Here is a 22,618-nt window from a genome sequence, read left to right as displayed (position 1 = left end):
GCAGAATTATCTGCAGAATATTCATTTTCAAAATCCCAAGGTCTTCTCGAGGGTAAAGTTTGTTTAGCATGTTTTGAATGTCTTGAACTGAAGACAAACAACTTTACTCCTTTTTTTCATATCAGATTGATCAGAGGCTGGAAAATGATTCGATAATTAGGCTGGTAAAAATATAATCCCTTCATGCAGATAATCAAAAACACAACTTCACATTGTATCGACACAATTTATTCAATAGCCATTGGTTGTTGGTCATGACGCCGACAATGCCAGACGTACCTTCACAAATGAAGCAGTCAAACCTCCAACCTGTGTGGACCATCAGTTGGAACTCGTCTATATACAGAGGAATATTGCCTACCATTACTAGCAGTGGAACTCACACACCATAAGCAATGTCATCAAATAAGTCCTCATGCACTCCCTCCAAAGATTCCATGAAAGGAGACTTGTAGTAACGTCTGAAGATACAATGTTGTAGGTGTCTCCATCAGGATAGGATCACACATTGCACCATTCAGTCTAATATCATTCGACCACAGGTACTAACTGGGACAGTAGTCTCAAACTCCAGGGTCTTCAGTTTACCCTCATGCAATCATGCACCATGTTCATAAGTACTGCAAAATCAACACTTGGCTGGATGAAGTTACAAGCCATACATCATGGCTCAGTACATTAGAGAATACAATGAACATCTCTGCTGCTTCAGTGGCAAGTATGAAAGTGAGCCTTTAAGATAGGATCACTGATGGAGCACATCTCAAGAATCTGCCTGTACACATGAAACATTTCATTATCAGATAGTATGCATACATTTAAGCTTGTTGGAAACATGTTCTGCACATTTCAGAACAACATTGTCAGAAATAATTTCTCTTCCTCAGATTCAACATGCCAAACATTTGGCCATATGTTTTATTTTCAACACTGTATTGTACTGTAATAATTAAAAAAAAAAAATGAGACTACCACATTACAAATGTCATATTATGATAATTTCACATACATAATCAGGGTTCATGAAGATATCAATTTGAGGGAATTATGTCCTTCAGCATTAACAAATGCAAGGGAACAATTCAAACTTATGAAAATAGTTTTTATAGGAGAAATTTATGATTTGACATTCCTTGTAAGAATCATGCCAAGAGTTATCAAAAAAGCACCAACAGCACTGGACCACCTTTGATCATGTAAAATACACCTATTTCACAATGCATTACATTTGTATTTCAACAGCTGCAAAACAAACAGGTGGCTGGTGCACTCATTTCAATGTTTCACAGTTCAAGGACACAAGACCATGCTAAGAGACATTTCAATGTTTCACAGTTCAAGGACACAAGACCATGCTAAGAGACATTTCAATGTTTCACAGTTCAAGGACACAAGACCATGCTAAGAGACATTTCAATGTTTCACAGTTCAAGGACACAAGACCATGCTAAGAGACATTTCAATGTTTCACAGTTCAAGGACACAAGACCATGCTAAGAGACATTTCAATGTTTCACAGTTCAAGGACACAAGACCATGCTAAGAGACATTTCAATGCTAATCTATGCCCATAACCATATACAACTCCTCAGCTGTCACACATTCCATCAAAGTTCTTGCAGTAGAATCAATTTTATTTGATCTGACATGATGATGTGAGGTGACAAATACTTTAGGAAAATGTTGCTGAGTGGTTGAGATGATCCCTTGAATCATATACAACTAAACAGATGTACATCTGACATATCTAGTCAAATAAAGCGAATTACAACGATATTTACTAACAATAACGTAAGAATAATTTGACAATTCAGACTGACCTGTCTGTGAATTTAATTTGAATGGTCTATTTGCCATCACAAGAGCACTCCTCTCAATTTAAGTTTCTAATGAGTTTAATCAGGCAGTACACTATGGGTATGATCGCTCTGAGGTTGCTGAGAAGGACCATGTCAGTAGGCCGTTGCATGGTGTTGGTGTTGATGTAAAGGTCCTCGTATGAGTCAGGAGTTCATGGTGATGTGTCAATGATTCTTGAACCTGTGCCAGGTTCATCTCTGTGTGGTAGACACAATAGATGAATTGTATACATGTCATGTCAAAATCAGTGAGCAAGGGAGACAACTGATGTAGTTCTAGATCTTGACCGTGAAGGTAACTGGCTTGGAGCCCTGTGCACCCAGTTTAAAGAGAGCCCTGTGTACAAGAGATGGTTCTACTGCAGACTCCGCTTCTGCTTGAGCACGCAGGATGGAAGATGCTGATGATGCTTGTTTCAACAGTCTGAAAGTATATCGGGAGTATTATTAGACACTTACTGAGAAAGAGCTAAACAGGGTTTTTCACCTGATCCTTACATGTTCGCTTATCATGTTCCAAATGTGTTCAACTTTGGAAGTACATATCTGCACCATCAAATTCAGGTACACCTACACACTTATGATTATAAACATATCAAGAAATATTTAAAGATGTATAATGTGAATATATTTGCCATTTGGAAAGCCACAACTACATACTCATCTGTTTAAAGAGGTTATATTTCATATCTGCAACATAAGAAACCATGACTCACTTGAGAGGCCCCTGCTTTGATGTATCTGCACTGTCATCAGCCTCAGCTGGCGCTGCAGCTGGAACTTTCACCGTTGCTGTGGTAGATGTCAGCAGCTTCACCTGCATCGGCAGACCTAGGATGAGAAGAAAACGCCAAAACCATCACCATAATACCACACTGACCACTGACTGGAGGGAGACAGACACCTTGATATGTCACATGTTTATGGAGGGAGACAGACACCTTGATATGGCACATGTTTACTGAGTTGTGTGTTATTGGGTGAATGTCTCTGTCAGCTATATTCACATGACTTAGCTCTGTAAATAATCAGCTGTTGGTAGCAAGACAAATTACCCATGCTGTCAGGGCAAAATGAGCCAGAGTCGGGTAGATCAGAAAGGCCACAGACACCAGCCATAAATGTGAAACAGGACCTATTCTTCCCAGTGTGACTTGGCCAGGGTACAAAATGATTCTCCAAATGTAACATTTTGCTGCCATATGCAATGTCTTAATTTCTTTCAGTAACTGATATGCTGTTAATAGTGGAAACAAAATCATCTGTCTATTTCAGTTTGAAAACCAAACAAATATCAGTGAAAGTGATGCCAATCTTCTTTGTATTCTCTACTGCAGACTAACAGGGCTTGACACCAGCAACATCTCCACTCACCATCCAGCTCCCTATTGTGATATTTCTGTACAGCCTTGACAGAATCATCCTTCTTCACATACACAACCTCTGCAGTCCCTTGTTTTATCAGTTTGGCTTTTCGAAGTGCACCTATTGCACCAAACAACTCCTAAAAAGGCAATACAAGAAATAAATATAAAACTAAAATAATTTCTATTAGATAACATTTATTGAACCAATACTGGATATAATTTACCTAACATACAGAAATGTGAATGTGTTGAAGACAATGTGAACAAATGCACAGTATTAACCAATAAGCTATTACTATAGTATTAGTACAAGTCTGGATAAAATAAATTATGTGTATTTTTTTGCACTTACAATGATATCATCTTGGTTGACCACTGGATGAAGGTTAGTGACGTATACTCGATAACCTTGCAGTGGACTGAGGATGTCTTGAGTTGTTTCCTCTTCCTCCTTTCAAAAGACGAACACAAATCAATATGTAATATGCAGTCTTAACAAAAAGAGCCACACGAGCAGTGTGACATGTGCAACAATCTGTAGAAGATGACACCCGTTCAGGAAGGCTGTTACAGATACATCACTCACACTAGCCTCACTTTTGATACAGCCTCATAAAAGTGATGCAATACAGAGTAAACTTCAACTTAGATAAAGTTGAGAATGTTTCCATATACTTAACCTAATTCAAAATCAAATCTCCAAGACTACTGAGTTGGGATTTACCTCGCTTTCAGAAATATTCAAGCAATAACATGATTTTACACCACATTCAGCAACATTCTAGTAATATGAGGGACACTAGAAATGGGACATCACTCTTTGGGTGAGTGAATGAGTATTGTTTTGCAACACTTTCAGCAATATTCCAGCAGTATCATGGCCAGGGTCACCAGAGACTGGGTGCTTCACACAAACACTTATGATCATGTTGATGGTAGGTGTGTAGATTGATGCAGTAAAAGTACATTATGATTGTTGTCACAGCGGATATTCCGCCACAACATTTGCAGACACATTATAATTTTTAATAAAACCAAATATCTCTAAAGAACTCAAAATCCAGCCATGGCTATCACATATAGTATCAGTGTTATTAACAGCAGTGTTTTGCTCTGAGAGCACTCGAGCACCTCCACCCAGACAGCGATAGGTGGTGACATGGGGAAACCTGTAAAACAGACTTGATGAATTAATTATAGGTCACAAATGGAATTACTTTAAGAAATATGCTGTCAACTGACTATTACCTCTTCCCCAGGCTCCTTCAATTGAATCTTGGTCTGTTTGATGACAGGTTTGGCTGCAGGAACAGTCATCTTAGCCTTCTTTGGTGGCACTATAACAGGAATGTGAGGACCTCCTGGTGGCTTCACAAACTTCAGAGGACCACTTGACTGAACTGGCGCTGCTTGAGGGGCCTTCCGTTTTATCGTGGTCGTTGCTGGCACACTTTTTGGCGCACTTTGTGCAGGGAATGGAGTAGTTCTGATTGTCTTTTTAATTTGTAAAAGCTCTGGCTTAATTTCTTCAGAGTAACCTCCCAAATTTAAATCATTTTCATCATCAAAACTGTCAATTTCATTGTATTGTGAATACTGATTGTCCTGGGGCTCACTCTGAGGTGGCTCCTCTTCTTGCTGTAGAAAGATAGAATAAAATGTAAAGGTGTACGGGACTAGAAGGGGTGTTGCACATGAGTATGCCCAGCTACCTGCAAAACAACACCGGTGAAAACCTGGCCAAAAAGTGGTCCTCAGCAACCAATGCTTGCTTATTGTGGTAAGGCGAATGACGTGATTGCATGGTCAAGCCTACTGATTTGGTTGATGCATGTTATATCCCAATCACTTAGATTGATACTCATGATATTAATCACTGGACAGTCTGGTCCAGGCTAATTATTTTGCAGACAGCCATCATGTGCTGAAAAAATGCTGTGCAGTGTTTACCATTTAGCTAAAGAAATCTCCAAGACAATAACTAACTCTCTGAAAATCTCTGTGAACATTTATATTATGCTTATTACGGCACCATCACTTAAGTCATGACACAATCTTCTATATCTGACCTGAACAAATAATCACTAAGATAACAATTTTTGCTCAAACTAAATCAAGTATGTACCTGTTGTGTTCTCTTTGTAACCGTCAACATGCTGCCTTCAAATGACACAGTAGCTGATGGAATAGCTCGTGTCACTTTTAGTCCGCCATTGGTCAACTGAATCCTTGAAGCAATCCCACTTTCACTGGCCTGTGATGGTGTGTTGTTCAGCTGAATAACACATGGGACAATATCATGTACATATTTTATACACCTAGTTAGACAGTTCCATTAAGGCTGCTTTAGAACATCAAAGTAAAAGAAAACTAAAAGATGTCTATGTAGATAAAAATAATTCAGTAGGAATAATACTTACAGTTCTAGTAATCAGTCCTGTCTTGTGAACCTGATGGGTTCCTGCACTGTTGGTCTGTGTTAACAAATAATTACTTCAATAATAACATTCGAGCATTATTTACCTATGGTAATTACACACGAAATTCCATTCCAAATACACATATACATGGAAGATGGGTAGTCCTTTCATGTAAACATGACACACTCTTACCAGATTTAAGCTAACTTCAGTAATACTAGTCACAACTTACATAACATATATCAGAGAAGGAAGAAATGATAAACATTATGAACATCATGTTTCTCGTTATAAAACAAACTGTCACTGAGAAAGAAGACTCATGAGTTAACATATGTCCAAGCTGGAAATTCTTATATTTACTTTTCAGGCTGCAAAAATGAAGATGTCACTGTATCATATAATTCAACTACCGACACTCCTGTAGAACTATGAACTATTGATTGTGTTCAAACCTTATCACTAGCTTTTTTAAAAAAAAAAAAAAATAATAATAATAATTAATACAACCTTAATGGCAAACCTGAAATCACATGATCATTTGCAGATACCAGTATACCATTATTAGTTTTTAACCACTGTAAAATGTTTACTTACAGTTCTGACAAACGTTCCTTCTGCACCCTGTGAAACATTCCCTATTCCAGTGACGGTCACTTGTTGCTGCTGATTTGGTGGCTTGATAGCAATCCGTGATCTTGCATCATAAGTTCCTTTGTTTGTTTTCAAAGCAATTATCTTCTTCCTGGCATCATGTCCCAGCTCCCCAAGTTTGACAGTTAAAGTACGTTCTTCTGCACTTCCTGGCCTGGTCACCTGTTGCCTGACGCCACTACCTGGTCCAACAACCTTCTGCCTTAATCCTGGAGCTGACACTGTTTGTCTAGTCCCCTCTCCTGGGCCAGTTATTCTTTGCCTTACTCCACCTTGGATATTCACTGTATTTGACCCAACTTGTCCCCGCTGTCCACTTATTTTCATCCTGGCATCCAGAGGTTTCTTCATCTGAAGACGTTCTCTGGCATCAAATTGAACCTTTGGTCCAATTTTCTGTCTGGCATCAAAACTTTGAACATTTCCAAGTCCAGTAACCATCACAGCTGGGCCTCTGTTCTGACTAGACTGAATCCTATTGATTCCTCCAGGATTGTTCTGATTCTTACGAGTGGTGAAGCCAGTCATCCCCCCACGATTTGTGAAGCCTGCTTTGCCACCTCGAGTCATGAAGCCTGCCTTCCCTCCCCGAGTTGTGAAGCCAGCCCTTCCTCCTCGAGTTGTCAGACCTACATTACCTCCTTTGTTCCAGTCATTTCTGAAAAAGCCATCATAACCGTCATTGTGGTCAAAGTACTGTATTATAAAGATATACATTGCACAAATATGATTAATTTAACATATGATATGAAAACATCTGTGTGTTGTTGTACCAAGCTGTGTTGGATATTCATTGCTTAAATGTGTTGAGATTTTTATGGTTGTTTCTTGTTATTTTAGATATATGACAAAGTCTGTAACTTCTTGGGCGTTGATGAACTGACTCGGCTGGTACATGTCATGATATTCCAATTGTGCAGGTCAATACTTATACAGTCAATCACTAGATGGTCTGTCAAGACTTGAGGATGTAAAGACAGACATCATACATATGTATTATTCAGTGCTGCACTGAGCAACAAAGATAACAAACAAATAAATAAATACATTAAGAAGACTGAGTATTCCTCTTGACCCTAACCAATCAGCTGAAATACCTAGCCGATAGCCGCGATGCAGTCCTATACAGTCAAGATATGACCCTGCATCACGGCTGAGAACACCACCTTCATAAATCCTATTTACATTCTAGCGGCCAATTACCCTCGTATTTTCTTGAGATTTTTAAAATATACTTCCCGTGGGTTTTTGACTGAAAAGTCAATACCGACCTACTCCCAGATAATTTCCCTACACATACACTTAGCTGTCATGTTTTTATGATCATACTTTTAATGGGCATGTTACCCGTAAAGTTCATGTTTCAACGCCAGCAGGCAGACATGTTGACACGTTGACATGCTATGCGCATGCACCATATTTCTATAGTCTGCATCCGAAGACGTTCTTCATTAGTGGTATGCAAAACTCATTCTCGCGTCTCCTGTTTTGCACGCTCGTACTTTGGTTAGAATCATTCTTACGTATTTATCTGTTTTTATGTCTTCATAGCTTTTCTTTGCAGAGAGGGTTCCATTCACATCCAAATGTTTAGGTGGGATCAAGCACATTTGTTTATGTACAATATAGTGCTCAGGACACTTTAGGGAGCATGATCTTGTTGTTTTCACTATGATTTTTCACTTCGACACATGTCCAAAAATTTCAAACATTCTCCAAATTTACATTCCTGTATTGTTAATAAAATCCAAGCAGACCTAAGTGTAAGATAAGAATGCTATTACTAGTATTCGTTTTTACACTTATAAATCATATTTCGCCAGATAATATGCATGTTTGAACTTAATCTATTGTAAAGTTCATGAAGACATGCAGCACAGACATAGATGTACAATAATGTACGCTAATGTAAAACAATGTCTCCAATTTGTTGTATTCACAGTTTGTGTGCAGGATGTATTTTAGCTGAATGAAACAGCCTGCAGTTAGGTAGTATTATGGAGAGAATTTGATCATGTTTGTGTAGACGTATTGTTTGTTGCAAGGGAATTTGAATTCAGACATCATTACATTTTAGCTGTTACCTCCTTTCTCAAGTGCGATTTCATAATTTCTTATAATTTGTGATACTTCCAAAAAGTCTTCGGTTATAATGTGAATTTTTGTATTGAAACAGATTGGCTCAGCGTGCGCGTGTGCATGTGTTTCCTATCTGTTGTCGCTTGACATCGGAGGTAAATCAAGTCTCGTCAACTATCCGTTTTTAAACACTGAACATGCAAAGTTTTTACATAGGAATAGACACCCATGTCATGTATTATGTCGTTCGGATATCAGGCAGTATTTTATACATGCTCTGAGTTTCATGAAAGATTCCAAATGAAAAATCTTTGCACTTTAAACAAGAAATCAACTGGTTTCCAACTGATATTACAAACTTGCGGACTACATTTAACTAGGCCCACTTTCCAAACCATGTATGTATATAAACTTCAAATTTACATCATCAGATAGGAAATTAATACTGTACATAGCTGAGTTATAGCTGTAGTTAGATCCAGAGCAGCACTAACACAATTCTCGTACAACGTTCATTTTTCTGATCCTCAGATAAAAAAAGTCGGCATCCAGTGGGTTATGTCTCCTGTTACTAACATATACATCTGCTTGATCCCTAGAACACAACTTCTGCATTAATGTGAATGGAATTCTCTCTGCAAGGAAAAGCTGTAAATCGTGAGGTAGAAACAGATAAATATGTTATACATTATGTGAGATGTACAAAAGTATGAGTGTACCAAACAGGAGACGCGAGAGTGAGTTTTGCCACTAATACCACTAATGAAGAACATCACCCTATACAGACTATAGAAATTTGGCGCATGCGCATAGCATGTCAACATGTCAGCTCGCCGTTGTTGAAACACGAACTTTACGGGTAACATGCCCATTAACATATAAAGGTACAGTTACGTGCATGTGTAGGGAAATTATCTTTGAGTAGATCGGTATCGACTTTTCAGTCAAAAAGCAAAGTATATTTTTAAATCTCAAGAAAATACGAGGGGTATTCGGCTGCTAGAATCTGAATAGGATTTATGATGGCGGTGTTCTCGGCCGCGATGCAGGGTCATGTCTTGACTGTATAGGACCACATTGCGGCTCTAGGCTACTGAAATACCCATCCCAGTAAATACTTAACTACATGAAAACAATAAAATCAAAAGTGAAGTATGAACCAAAACAAACTTGTGTTGTTGCGATATATGGATCATGTATCTTGCCAATGTAAAAATCCAACATTTAGTCCTCAACATTGTAACGGTGCACACATACAGGTCCCGAATTATGAATGGAAAAACAATGCACAATTTCCTACAAGAGACAATGATCATAGGGATCGACAATGCATCATTCTGAAAGGGTAAATGCTCTTCAATATTAAACAAACGTTACGTAGTCCATATAAATTTACTTTGTGCTAAACCATAAGCGAAAGTAGAACGGTTGCAGACAACAATACAGACTTTGTCAACTAAATATCATTGCCTCTAGAGAATTTAATCTTTCCATTAACACCATACGAAATATTTCAAATTATTTGTATATTTACTGGATCTGAACGCGGAAATTCTTCTTCTGAATGTAATCGTCTAACGAGACGTCAGCCATTTTGGAAGAATCAACTGGGAGTAACTGCGGTATAGAGTCTTCTATTAAATCCATGTTAGTTTATCAAAGCACTGTACATATTTTATATGAATATTTTTCCCTTAATGTTATCTAACCCTTCATATCAGTCCAAAAAAAACCAGGGTATTATTTGATGATAAGCCCGCAGTCAAAGAAATAACACTTACGCAAACAATTTAAAACGGAATAGCACTGTAACATAATAGAATATTACAATTCATTTGATAAAAATGCCTTAATAACGAACTACCTCTATGTCCAAATATTTTGTGATAGCTATAATGACTTTTGCTCAATATTTTCGGGGTTCTTTTTATTGAAAAATGTAAAATCATAGTTTCGTTTTGGAGTCCAACATTTCGTTCTCTGGTAAGTTCCGAAAACACAAACGCACGTGTGTCAGGGGGATAACGGATGTCTGTTAACTGTTCGTGTTTACTGTGGACTAGATTTGGTTGTAAGTTGTTAGAACTATACGACGCACCGCAGGAGGGCAGTTTACTGGACGTAGCCTGAGTGGACGCGGACCTTAGTAATTACCTCGATACAGCACTTCCTATGTCTCGCTATATCGCGGGCTTTGCTCATGCTCCAGTACCTTTAGCTCCCTCGCGAGTCTTTGGTCATAGGGAAACATGTCTTAATCTTTAGTAGCAAACTGTCCCTTTACTATCCTTTTAAGGAGCCGATAGAGGATATGTTCGCCACCCAGGCAGAAAAAGACAGAAAGTCTATCCCAAACCCATCTAAGTAAACTTACCCCCAGTGTTATTCGTTCAGGTAACGTTTGGACATCAGTAATTAAAAAGCACATGCAAATTGCTGTGTTTAATCATCTATGAACAGTTGACACACCTAAATAAATATTTATTTAATCATTTTATTTTGAGTGTATTTACACTATCGCTGAAGGGATCGTTGTCGGCACAGGTTCTTCAGAAATGTACCCCAAGTACCTTTCTGTATACAGAAATATACCCTAGCCAAATTAAATGTACAGAAACGTACCTGGTACCCTAAACAGCAGACGAGTCGGCTTTTCTCAAGCCAAAACCGAAACTGGTTTGTGGTTGCGATGGATCACAAAACATGGATAAATGTTCGATTTTGGTTTTAATACCGTTAAGGTACAAACATGGCGGGCGTGACTCCTGCACTAGCCCTACCCAACATGCCATGCGACGTTTTCTCTACAAAAATGGGAATTGTATATGAAGCGTACGCGGAGTACTTAAAACATTACATACCTCCCCCTTTAAGATTTTAATAGTTCTGTGAAATAAAAGAGGAGTGACTGCCTGTCATAGGTAATGATCAATGATCACTTAAACTTTTAAGACTTAGAGTCCACTGAAAATCACTTGAACTTTAGATAACTTTAGTGTCCATTGGAAATCACTTAGAACTGTAGAATTTAACGAAAACTGAAACTGTCCCATTCTTGGGTTAAACTTTAACACTGAAACACATTTAAAGTTCATATAATCATAACATCAGGTCTTCACATCGAGTCGATCAGTCTCTTTGGAGGTTTGGTCGTGCGACTCGAACGCCTCAGGTTACACGCCTCAGAGCGTGTACTAGCAGGGGTCACCGGCGTTGACACAGTTTTTGGTTGCGAGTTGGTCAGCCCAACTTCCGTTGTCAAAGTGTTCGATTTTGTCTCACTCACCGGAGACATGGTTGTCTCGCCTGCCTGAGACATGGTGGGTGTCTCAAGCTGTGTTGCGTCTTCGCTCGTGCTGTATCTCAGCTTGATGTGGTTGAAGTGTCTCCTGACTACTCGGCCATCGTTGAGGACTATGATTGCTGTCGAACTCGATGTTTCGCTGACTTTACCCGGAATCCATCTCTGACCCGATCCGAAGTTTGCGACGTAGACTGGGTCACCAGCTAAGATTGTTTTCTGTTTGGTGTGAGTATCTCGGTAATGTTTCTGAGTGGTTTGTGCCTTTAGCACTGTTTCAGAGTCGTCAGGGTGTAACAAGTCCAGACTGGTCCTCATTCTCCTGCTGAACATCAGCTCCGCTGGGGATTTCCCTGTGGTTGAGTGAGGTAAGGAACGATATCTGAACAGGAATCGTGAGACTTTGTATTCTACACTACCACCGTCCATTTTCTTTAGTCCTTCTTTTAGAGTTTGGACTGACCTCTCAGCGAGACCGTTTGAGCCTGGGTGGTACGGAGGAGTGAACACGTGTTTTATTCCGTTTTTCTGTGTGAAGTCACGGAATTCAGAACTTGTGAAGCAAGTCCCGTTGTCTGAGACTAGAGTTTTGGGGAGACCAAAGTTTGCGAAGGAAGACTGTAGTTTACCGATGGTTGCTTCGGAAGTAGAGTTGTTCATGACGTGTACATCCATCCATTTGGTATGTGGATCGACTATCACCAGGAACATTTTGTTCATGAGGGGTCCAGCAAAGTCTATGTGTATCCTCTGCCACGGAGTACGGGGGTACTCCCAGGGGTGAATGTTCACAGCAGGCGGGGCCTTTGCATTGATCTGACAGGGCTCACAGCTTCTTACTTTCAGCTCAATGTCTTCATCTAGTCGTGGCCACCACAGATAGTTGCGCGAGAGCATTTTCATTTTTACAATACCTGGGTGTCCCTCATGAAGTACATCAAGGATTCGACTCCGTCCTGGTTCAGGGACAATGACACGAGATCCCCACAGTATCACTCCACCATGAGTGCTGAGCTCATTTCGTCTGGCTGAGTAAGGTCGGAGTGATGCATCAGTGTGTGTTGACTCTGGCCAACCATGCTGTACGAGTCTGTGTACTCGGGACAACACGGGATCACGACTTGTCCATTTCTCTATCTCCTTGGCTGTAACTGGTGTTGTCTCCAGGAAGTCCATGAGGTAGATAGTTTCAGGGAGCGACGGCACAGGAGGTATGTTCACATGTTGAGGCAAACGGCTGAGAGCGTCCGCATAACCCAGGTCCTTACCCGGGGTGTACATGAACGAGTAGTCATATGCTGAGAGGGTGATTGCCCATCTCTGTATTCTTGGCGATGACATGGCAGATATCCCTTTCTTTTCTCCGAAGAGGAATAGTAGAGGCTTGTGATCATTGGAGATCCAGAAGTGGGTGCCGTAGAGATATTGGTGGAACTTTTTCACACCAAAAATGACTGAGAGTCCCTCCTTTTCTATTTGTGAGTAGCCCTTTTCCGCCTGGTTTAGGGTACGTGAAGCGAAGGCAATCGTGAACCGTTGGGCATCTTGTGTGAGAGTACGGCGCCGAGGCCGTAGGCAGATGCATCTGTGGCAAGCACCAGTTCTTTGTCACGGTCGAAGTGAACGAGAACTTCAGCAGACTGTAGAAGTTCTTTTGACTTCTGGAAGGCTTTCTGTTGCATGGCTTCCCATTGCCATTTAGCATCCTTCTTGAGCAGGGTGTGCAGTGGTGCTAACACTGTAGATAAGTTTGGCAGGAACCTACCATAGTAGTTCAGCAATCCCAAATAGGATTTCAGTTCAGTCACGTTTTTCGGAGCTGGTGCATTGGCTACGGCTGATACCTTGTCTTGCATTGGGTGCAATCCGTCGGCACTGATACAGTGTCCTAAGTAGACAACCTCGGGTGCCTGAAAGACACACTTCTCACGTTTCACTCTAACTCCAGCTTCTGAAAGCTTGCTGAGGACAGTGTTGACATTCTGTAGATGCTGTTTGTCATTAGCGCCCGTGGTGATGATGTCATCTTGATAACTTCCGGTCATGTTGATGCCTTGAAGTAGGTTATCCATGCACCTTTGGAAGATCCCAGGAGCCGATTTTATACCAAAAGGTAATCGGTTGAATTGGAAAAGTCCTCTGTGTGTGTTTATTGTGGTATATTTCTTTGACTGTTCATCAATAGGTAGTTGGAGAAAGGCACTTGTGAGATCTATCTTAGTGAAACGCTGACCACCCGAAAGTCTAGCGTACAAATCCTCAATGCGAGGAATAGGATAGGGGTCTTGCTGACACACCCTGTTTATAGTCACTTTGTAATCTCCGCAGAGACGCACTGAGTTGTCCCCCTTGAGAACTGGTACAATGGGTGTGGCCCAATCAGAATGTTGTACCGGGGAAATGATACCTTGATCGATAAGTCGATCGAGCTCAGCGTCCACCTTTTCCTTCATAGCAAAAGGAAGTGGGCGTGGCTTGAAAAAGATAGGCTTAGCATCAGGATCAACGTAAATCTTGCCTACCATGTTTTGGATTTCACCTTGTTCTGCACGAAACACATCATCATGTTTGTCAAGAATGTCATTCAGGGAAACGTCACTTGAAACACAGTTCAAATCTGAAAGATTGTTTATCTTGAACATTCGGATCCAATTTCGGCCAAACAAACTGGGTTGTTTACCTTTAATGACTGTCAGCTGAGCTGATGCTTTTTGTTGTTTGCATGTAACTTCAATCTCAATGTATCCAAGTACGTCAAGTTTGTTTTCAGAATAACTGGTCAGAACAACTGGTCCGTGTTTAATGGGAGGAGCATTTTCAGGCCAAAGTGCTTTGTATGTCTGTTCACTCATAACAGAAATGCTTGCACCTGTGTCATAAAGCATGCTTGTTTCTTTGCCATTAAGACCTACAGTAATCATGAATGGTTCAGATTTGCTGTTCCCTTTTTGTAGAGAAAACAGTTCATAAGCAGTTTCATCATTTTCACTGTCATCATTTTCATCTCCCTCAACAAAATTAACTCTGTGCTTTTTTCCTTTTCTTTTCCTGCATGCATTTTTGATATGGCCTTTAATGTGACAATATGAACATTCTGCATCAATAAACTTGCACTTGTCCGAGGTATGAGAGTCACTATCACATCGATAACATGGCTTTTTGACTTTGTATACTTTTCCGTTTGATGAAGAGAAACCAGAGTTACGCCCCTTGGATGAGAATTGTTTTTTGTTTTTACTCACGTAATTGAGTTGTTGTTCCAGATGGCCTGACTTCGAGCACTTTCTGGGCATTAGAAATCGGTTCATTAGGCTTGTATTATAACGCAGTTGAATATGGATCTGGTATTTTACAAGCCGAAGAAAGGTAGTGTTGTTGCTCCTGACAAACAGGCACTGCCATGCTGCATTTTTCTGTGGTTTGACAGGATAAAAGTACATGTACTCGTTGGAGAAACCGGTTCAGCACTGATTCCGATGCAGAATGGGATCATCCTAAGGTACGATTCTGTATCCCAAAGCGAGTTGAATTCGACGTTCTGGTGATTTTGACGATTCCATTGCTAGCGCTATATGGAGGAAGTACGTGCGCGATCGGAGTGCACAAACAGCTTCATCGGTAGGGCGAATGATCAGTTCCTGTCGTAAGACGTTTTATTGACAATTGAAATCAAGAAATTAAGTTATGTAAAGAGCAATTAAACAACAATATTATTTACCCTCGATCGTTAATACCACAACAGATGCAAAATCAATTGCCTATAAAACAAAACCCAGCGAGCAAAATTCAACAAGATCAGTCGTCTGCAAGTGACAGGTTATGTATGAAACAGGAAGCCGTGTGATCAAAACACTCTCTCGCAGTGCGGAGGGAAAAGTATGGCTCACCGTCAAAAACACATACAAAAATACCCGGATGTGACAAGCGACTGCAGTTTCGCCAATACGATGTAAAAACGCTATTTTTGTTGGAAACCCATGAAACTTTTTTGTGAAATAGATGAATATACCTTTATCACTCAAGGTTAGCAAAATCAAAACTGAAAATGATATTAAGGATAAAAAATACGTTTTTGTCTTATACCGTCGAAAACCCCTAACACTGGGATACATTTACCTTGGCTAGGGTACACTTCTGTATAGAGAGGTACCGGAGGTACATTTCTGTAGTACCTGTACTGACGACCCCTTCAGCTACACTAAAGCGTAAGTGTGCCAGAAGATATTTTTACACGCTTTGCGCATGTGCACAGTGAGTCTAAAATTAATGTGAAACCAACAAATTAACAGATGTAATCTAAGTAGTTCAACCCTATATATTACACTTAATTTTGGGGCTTTTACTTATTTTTTGTAATTGTTGGGTTGGGTTTTGTTAATAATTCTAGGATATGTCAATGAATAAATATTTACAACTAAATTAACTTGAGTACACTGTTTTGAATTGAAGTATATGCTGCATTAGGATTGAGCTAAGGTATACTCATGGGTTATTGACTAGTCTGTGCAGCTGGTCTAAACTATTTTGCTCATTGGTGTTGAATTGGAAGAGAACATTCACAGAGGTATGGCCCAGTACACAGCCATAATGGATGCAAATTTGCTCTTGATAATTTCATTGGCGCTGGCCGAGTTAAGTTAAATACAATTTCTACTAGTTCAAACAAGCTGATACCAAAAGATACTCTGAAAAAGAAAAGAAGACACAAGTTTATCCATGTGAGTTTAATTCATAAAGCAAGATGAAAACATGATATGTTTAAGAAATACAGTTCGTTCTACCACCATGTATAGTGTAATACTATGTATAGCTTCTGAGTGCTTTAATGATATAATAGTTCAGGGCAAAAGTGTGCTTTATTACACGATACATGGTGGTAGAACGAACTGTATTTCTTTTCTAAGATGCCGTATTTAATGATTTCTAAACCTGATTTTGATTGATTTATGGCAGAAAACAAACGACGGTATCTGTGACCTAAATTAAGAATCCTTGCACAGGGCTAACTGACACGCCGTTCTTTTGACGTGTCATCCCCCTACATTAAGACAAACGTTACTAGGAAAACAAATGATGAACAGTTTGGTGATAGTTTATGTTCGGGTTAAAAATCTTCTCTAGATCATTTTAATTACATCTGTGATTCTCTTAAACCATACAACGCATTATGACTGTCTCATTTCTACTACCAATGAAAAGTTTAGGTCAGTACATTCAGCTGAAGCAGACAGGTCATGTGACATTACATGATTGCATTGTGGGAATGTAAACATTGTAAACATTACCGAGTTTGTAAAATTTTGAGTTGCACTATGAGACATTTTATCCTTCGGAAAACATAACCGTGATGTTTCCACCAGTGATGTTAGTTGTGTGATGCAACTGCAAACCAAGAAACGGGATGTGACGAAGCAGTTTACTGTGGGAGGCTGTAGAGGCGATGGCAACTGACATCCATTGTGACATCGGTTATATTGTGATGTAATGTAAAACAGTTCAATTATGAGGGGGCAGACTGGAATGGCGCAGTGACATCAACACATTGTGACGTAATGCAAAAAGGGCACATTATTTTCTGATAAAGTATTGTCGGTGCCTTTGATCTTTTACCAAAGCATCTTAGAATATCTTTTCATTGTTTTTTACTGAATGAACTTGTTCAAAAGCTTGTTTCAAAACTCAATTCACTTGATAGTCTTTTTTAAGTATTTTCAAAGTTTCGTTTACTATTCAGTCTTTTGACATTTTCTCCAGTATGACAGGATAATCAAACAATGCTACAATCACGCCCAATTATATTGAATATATGTTCTTGAATGAGACATGTCAATAGGTTTTTTAGTGATCTAACAACATGACACATGCTGAATGTTTCAAATGCCCATGTCCCAGCTAAATTCATGCTGCATTTTACTGTTGAAAATTTAGCTCACTTAGCCTTAGTTGGAAATGAATTCTTTATAGCTGCTTTTCAGCTAATACTGTTACTTTTCAGTGCTGCATTAAATAAATTTTCATTAAAAAATGTAGACAATGTCACACTCTACCTTTTGCCATCTGTCTCAAGCAGACGACATGGTCATCAGATAAAGCCCAAGCAGGAAGGGCACTATCTATACTGGGCTGGTATGGCTTTGTGGTGCAGTATTTAAGGTAACCATCCATGTATGGGCCAGTACAATTTTGCCTGTGATGGGCCTTTAACCGAAAAAGAGCACTGGTCCAATACTGGCTCTACGTTGTACATTATGCTAGTACCTACAGTACAAGCCAACTGGGGAAACTGTCTAGTGGTGAACTGATGCCTTTTGATAACCTGGGATGTTGAAAGATACTGAACAGTAGTTTTTCTTCACTGAATTGAAGGTTTCCAGGAACCCCAAAATAGGGCACGAGTGCCCAAACAGCATTATTGAATTTCACCAGTCTGTTGTTATATATTTGTAGGATCCTTTAAAATGAGTGAAAAGAGGGGAAAGAAGCGTCCAAAGTCCTACTACCGAAAGTCATGTCATCAGAAGCGTCAGAGATTGAATAACCTGGCTGCTGGTATGAAAGGATTCCTGATCACGTGCAACAACAATGAGAAGCAGGCAGTCAGAGAGTGCTATAACATCCTCAATGAATATGCTGATGAACTGTATGGCCCAGAAAAGGTAACAGTATATTCCAGTCCATGGTGTAGTGGATAGAGTGTTGGCATATCATTTCCAAGCATTGTTCTATGACATCACATGTGTTGTGTTCCTGGGTGTCAGTTCGCACAAAATATCTGTATGTTTATTTGTGCATTAAAGCAATCTCATATCTCCTGAATCTGAGTAATTCTTTTCATATTTACCAACATGTAGGCGAGTAATTCTCATATTTAACAACAAGAAGGGTGAGTAACTCTCCTCATATTTACCAACATGTAGGGTAATTTTTCTCATATTATCCAACATGTAGGGTGTTTGCATTTCTTTCAGTACTGAGTATATAATGCTTTTGTTCTGCAGTGTAGTTGTACATGAGGTATGGTGATGAGATGTAGCATGGCAACTAAACTCTTTAGTCATTTGACAAGACGGGCAATGTTCCATATCTCTGTACATGCATCTGCATTGTGTGTGATCATTGTAGTCCAAACAGACATTGTTTATCTAGGCCCCAAGAAAGCCTAATATCCAAAATAGTAATAACATACAATACACCTCAAAACATTTGAAATTCTACTTGCCTTTAGGATACTTAACACCACAAAACTTGTCTGGGTAAACAAGCTTGTCTTAATTTCCAGTCTTGCCCCATCTGTTTATTGAAAGTATACACATAGATGTACAGGAATGACTTGGTCATATTCCAAGATTATATGTGTTCTGTTGATGTATGGCATGTTGCAGTTAACTGGGAAAGATGCAAGCTCAGAGGAAGAGGAAGATGTGGAGAAGGCCATGGCTAGAGAGCTGAAAGCGATCAAGGAAGTTCAGCAAAGCGCAGAGAGGCGGTTTCAAAACACAGACACACATGCCAAAAACTGCATCTTTATCAGGACATCACTAGACAACCCCACTGAACTACATCACAAGATATTCTCAGACCTATATGAGAAGAAGGTGTCCAAGGCCAGGTATGCTATGCGAATGTTGCCCATAGCTGGAACATGTAAAGCAGTGCTTAATGACATAAAGAAGCTAGCAGACAGCATCCTGCCCCCATACTTCCCATCAGAGATGGGACAGGAGAAATCATATGCTGTGATGTTTAAGGTGAGGAATAATAATGGCATTGGCAGGGACAGTGTGTTGCCGTTGTTGGGCGAGGTAGTCAAAAGTTTGAATCCCTTGAACAGAGTGAACTGTGACAGTCCAGATGTTGCTGTTTTAGTGGAAATCATCTCTAATGTATGCTGTTTGGGAGTCTCCACAGATTTCTTTAAGTTCAGGAAGTGTAATTTCCATGAGGTTGTTAAGGAACGTGAAGTTAAAAAAGAGGAGAATGTTGAATCAGAGGAGAAAGTGGAAATATCAGTAGAGAAGAATGGATCAGAAATAAAAGGTGCTGAACAGACAGACATGGCTGACAAGACTGACCAGGAACCTGGCAAGGAAGAAGTGGCATCCACCGAGGAAAAGGTGAAATTGGAGGCAGAAACCGATGATGTTTCTGAGACAAAGGATGGGGATTCGGATGTGACTGATCAGAAGGGTGAACAGCAGTCACCTGTGGCTGCTGTGAAGGAGGAAGGGGAACAAAAAATCTGTATGACAAAGGGCGAGAGATGAACACCTGTAAGATGGATGTTAATGTGGAGTTTATTACAGCATAAAGGATAGGGACAAGGGGGAGCCATCACACCAAGAAGTAACGAGAAAATGGTTATACTGAGGCATCAGAGTGTTCAGATTGTGGAGTTGGTTATACTGAGGCATCAGAGTGTTCAAATTGTGGAGTTGGGAGTCCATGTTCATACTGGTGTTGTTTTTATCATTGGTAAAACATCTCTGTTCCATAAACCAGTCTGTATGCATATTTTTCAGAATATTGCCAAGGGTGGCATTAAATACAACTTACATTACAAGATGTCAAACTACTTGTAAGGTTAATCTATGATTCAAGTGCCTGCTTGATTTGTTCTCCCATCCCATCTACCATTATTCCTTCTTTACCCAAATCCATGTGAGGGAAGAACACTTGTTTATGAACTAAATATTTTCAGAAATAGTCTCCTTGTTTTCTTGTTTGATATGAAATATTTCAAATAAATTGTTTCGAAAAGTAAAGGCCAGGTAGCAGTCTTGAACTGGAGTGAACTCCCACAGGTCCAGATGGCCAGGGTAATTAGTCCTCTGATACTGTACAGTGATGGAGTTTGTTCTAGGTTAATATCCACATGATGTTGCTCTCCTGCAGGGACTGGAGATAAGAATTGTTCACCAGCAATTTTTGCTTTGCATGTGAGATTACAATGTTCTGCTGATGGTGTGGATCAATGCACAGAATACAAAGAGTTTGTTGATTATTACCAGATGATTAGTTAACTATGATTGCATCACATCAGTGGAAATGTTCCAAGCTTGACTAATCATCTATGTTCAGTTTACATGATACTAAGAGAAGTAACTCATTGAACTTCTGTCGTGTTCAGACAACTGTCCAAACCAGACTTTACATCAGTCCCATGCAAGTCTGGTTTAGACAGATCCACAGTATCATAAACTGTAAAGAGTGAATATGTTGATAACTGTTTCTTTTTCACTGAAGAGAATCATGTATACAAAAAAACAAACATTTGTGTTAAAATAGTTTATTCATTGAAATGGAATGTTTGGTTACTGTTACACACATGTACAGATAACAAATGGTACTTCCTTCATTCTTCAGTATTGTCTAAATGAATTTCTTGTAAAGCATTGATTGAGCAAGCAGTCCGAGATTCTGAGCATACTAGGTTTCCCCTCCAATGATAATATAGTAAATAACGAAATTATTTGTGCTTTCCATAAAATGCTCATTGTCATGAATTCAAATTGTGTATTTACAAACAACTTGTAAAGTGGGTTGTCTTTAGTTAGATTTCATCCATCACAATTTAAGATGTACAAGTTTTGAAATCTATTTTGGGGATGGGTTGTTGATTTTGCTGTAGTATGTTCAGGTTTTCTGGACCAATGGATACCTTTTCCCTTATGAGTATCCATTGTGACTAACATGTTATTCCCAAGTCCTAATACTGCTTGTTATCCATGAGTTAAACCACAATGCGAACATCTTATCAGCCAGAGCCCTCATAATACCCCAAACTGTTGAGGTATTCTTTCTGCCAAATGGGGCTGTGGTTCATTTTCACCTGCTCCCTCCCCATGGCTTGTGTCATGGACTTTACTCAGTATATGATTTGGGGATTAGTATGTGCATACATGCACAGAAGGTAAAATTCACAAAAGGAGATGCTGATACATTAAGCAGTGCGCTTGGATCTTATATTCACAGCATAGTTTATGTTGGAACCCCACAATATGATAAAATATTGACAAATTAAGGTGCAGTAGACAATTTGTTTTTGTCAAATTTTGAATACCTTATTGTGTATATCTTAGAATTGGAAGATATTAACAAGGCACATGTGTTCTACCACTAATATTGTGTAGGCGTGAAGCCTATTTGGAAAACGTTGCTTCTTCTCACATGATGACCAAGTGACTATTACATCTACCATCTGAAACAGCTTTCTGATTTCAGTGTAGTTAAGGTTTTGAATTTAGTTCTAGTTTTGCAAATTTCTGTGCGAAAATGTCTAAAAACAAGACAGTAATTCCTTATCTGTGAGTACACAGATGATTTACAGCACTGACTGATTGAGTCTGATTTTACGCCACTTCTAGTAATATTCCAGCAACAACATGGCCGGGGACACCAGAAATGGGCTTCACACCTTGTACCCATGTGAATTTTCAAACCCGCGTCTTTGCTGTGACAAACCAGCACTTTAGCCATTAGGCTACACCACTGCCCCATTTACAGCACTGACTGTAAGTTACAATGCAAAGGTTTAGAAATTTAAAAAAACCCATTATTTTGATAATATTGCATAAGTAATATTGCAAGAACATGACAAGTATGTACAAGAGATTAGAATGTTGCTGACATAAAGTTCATATGGTAAGTTCATGTACAATTCTGATAAAAACAAAATAAAAAATTCATCATTGATAAAACATTAATGACAATCTCATGTCGGAAATAATTTTTTCCAATCTTGAAAGAAATTAATCAAGAAAACAGAACTGAACATCTTATTGAAAAATATTCCACATTGAATTATTGAATACAAATTCACTCATGTTTTCATATATTACACCTGTATACAATAAACACAGGCAACAGATTGATTCTGTGTATCACACTTGTAAGACATTATTCACACAATCTGGCATAATCAGTAATGTTTCTTGCTTG

At 39.3% G+C, this 22,618-nt stretch overlaps 2 protein-coding genes across 3 annotated transcripts; one reads left to right on the top strand and one right to left on the bottom strand.

Annotated features, from left to right (window-relative positions):
- Window positions 1-212: 212 nt before the first annotated feature.
- LOC137283724 (uncharacterized) lies at window positions 213-10,009 on the bottom strand. The gene is made up of 9 exons (XM_067815391.1): window positions 9,914-10,009; window positions 6,244-6,958; window positions 5,647-5,700; window positions 5,352-5,501; window positions 4,475-4,864; window positions 3,579-3,677; window positions 3,234-3,363; window positions 2,576-2,690; window positions 213-2,283 (listed from the first exon to the last, which is right to left on the bottom strand). The coding sequence occupies exons 1-9, from the start codon at window positions 9,970-9,972 to the stop codon at window positions 2,136-2,138; spliced, it is 1,860 nt and encodes a 619-aa protein (XP_067671492.1). The 5' UTR covers window positions 9,973-10,009; the 3' UTR covers window positions 213-2,135.
- A 323-nt stretch (window positions 10,010-10,332) lies between these two features.
- LOC137283481 (THUMP domain-containing protein 1-like) lies at window positions 10,333-22,361 on the top strand. 2 transcript variants are annotated; one of them, XM_067815005.1, is made up of 3 exons: window positions 10,333-10,362; window positions 18,128-18,336; window positions 19,063-20,667. In XM_067815005.1, exons 2-3 carry the CDS (start codon window positions 18,139-18,141, stop codon window positions 19,942-19,944), a joined length of 1,080 nt encoding a protein of 359 aa, XP_067671106.1. In that variant the 5' UTR covers window positions 10,333-10,362; window positions 18,128-18,138; the 3' UTR covers window positions 19,945-20,667. The 2 variants fall into 2 exon arrangements, with proteins under 2 accessions (XP_067671106.1, XP_067671104.1); XM_067815003.1 differs by having other exon boundaries at window positions 10,354-10,450; window positions 19,063-22,361.
- The last annotated feature ends 257 nt before the right edge of the window (window positions 22,362-22,618 follow it).

The sequence above is a fragment of the Haliotis asinina genome, chromosome 5 (genome assembly GCF_037392515.1).
Source record: "Haliotis asinina isolate JCU_RB_2024 chromosome 5, JCU_Hal_asi_v2, whole genome shotgun sequence".
NCBI lineage: Eukaryota > Metazoa > Mollusca > Gastropoda > Lepetellida > Haliotidae > Haliotis > Haliotis asinina.
The sequence above is the reverse complement of the archived record's forward strand: the minus strand, read 5'-3'. Positions and strand labels throughout refer to the sequence as shown.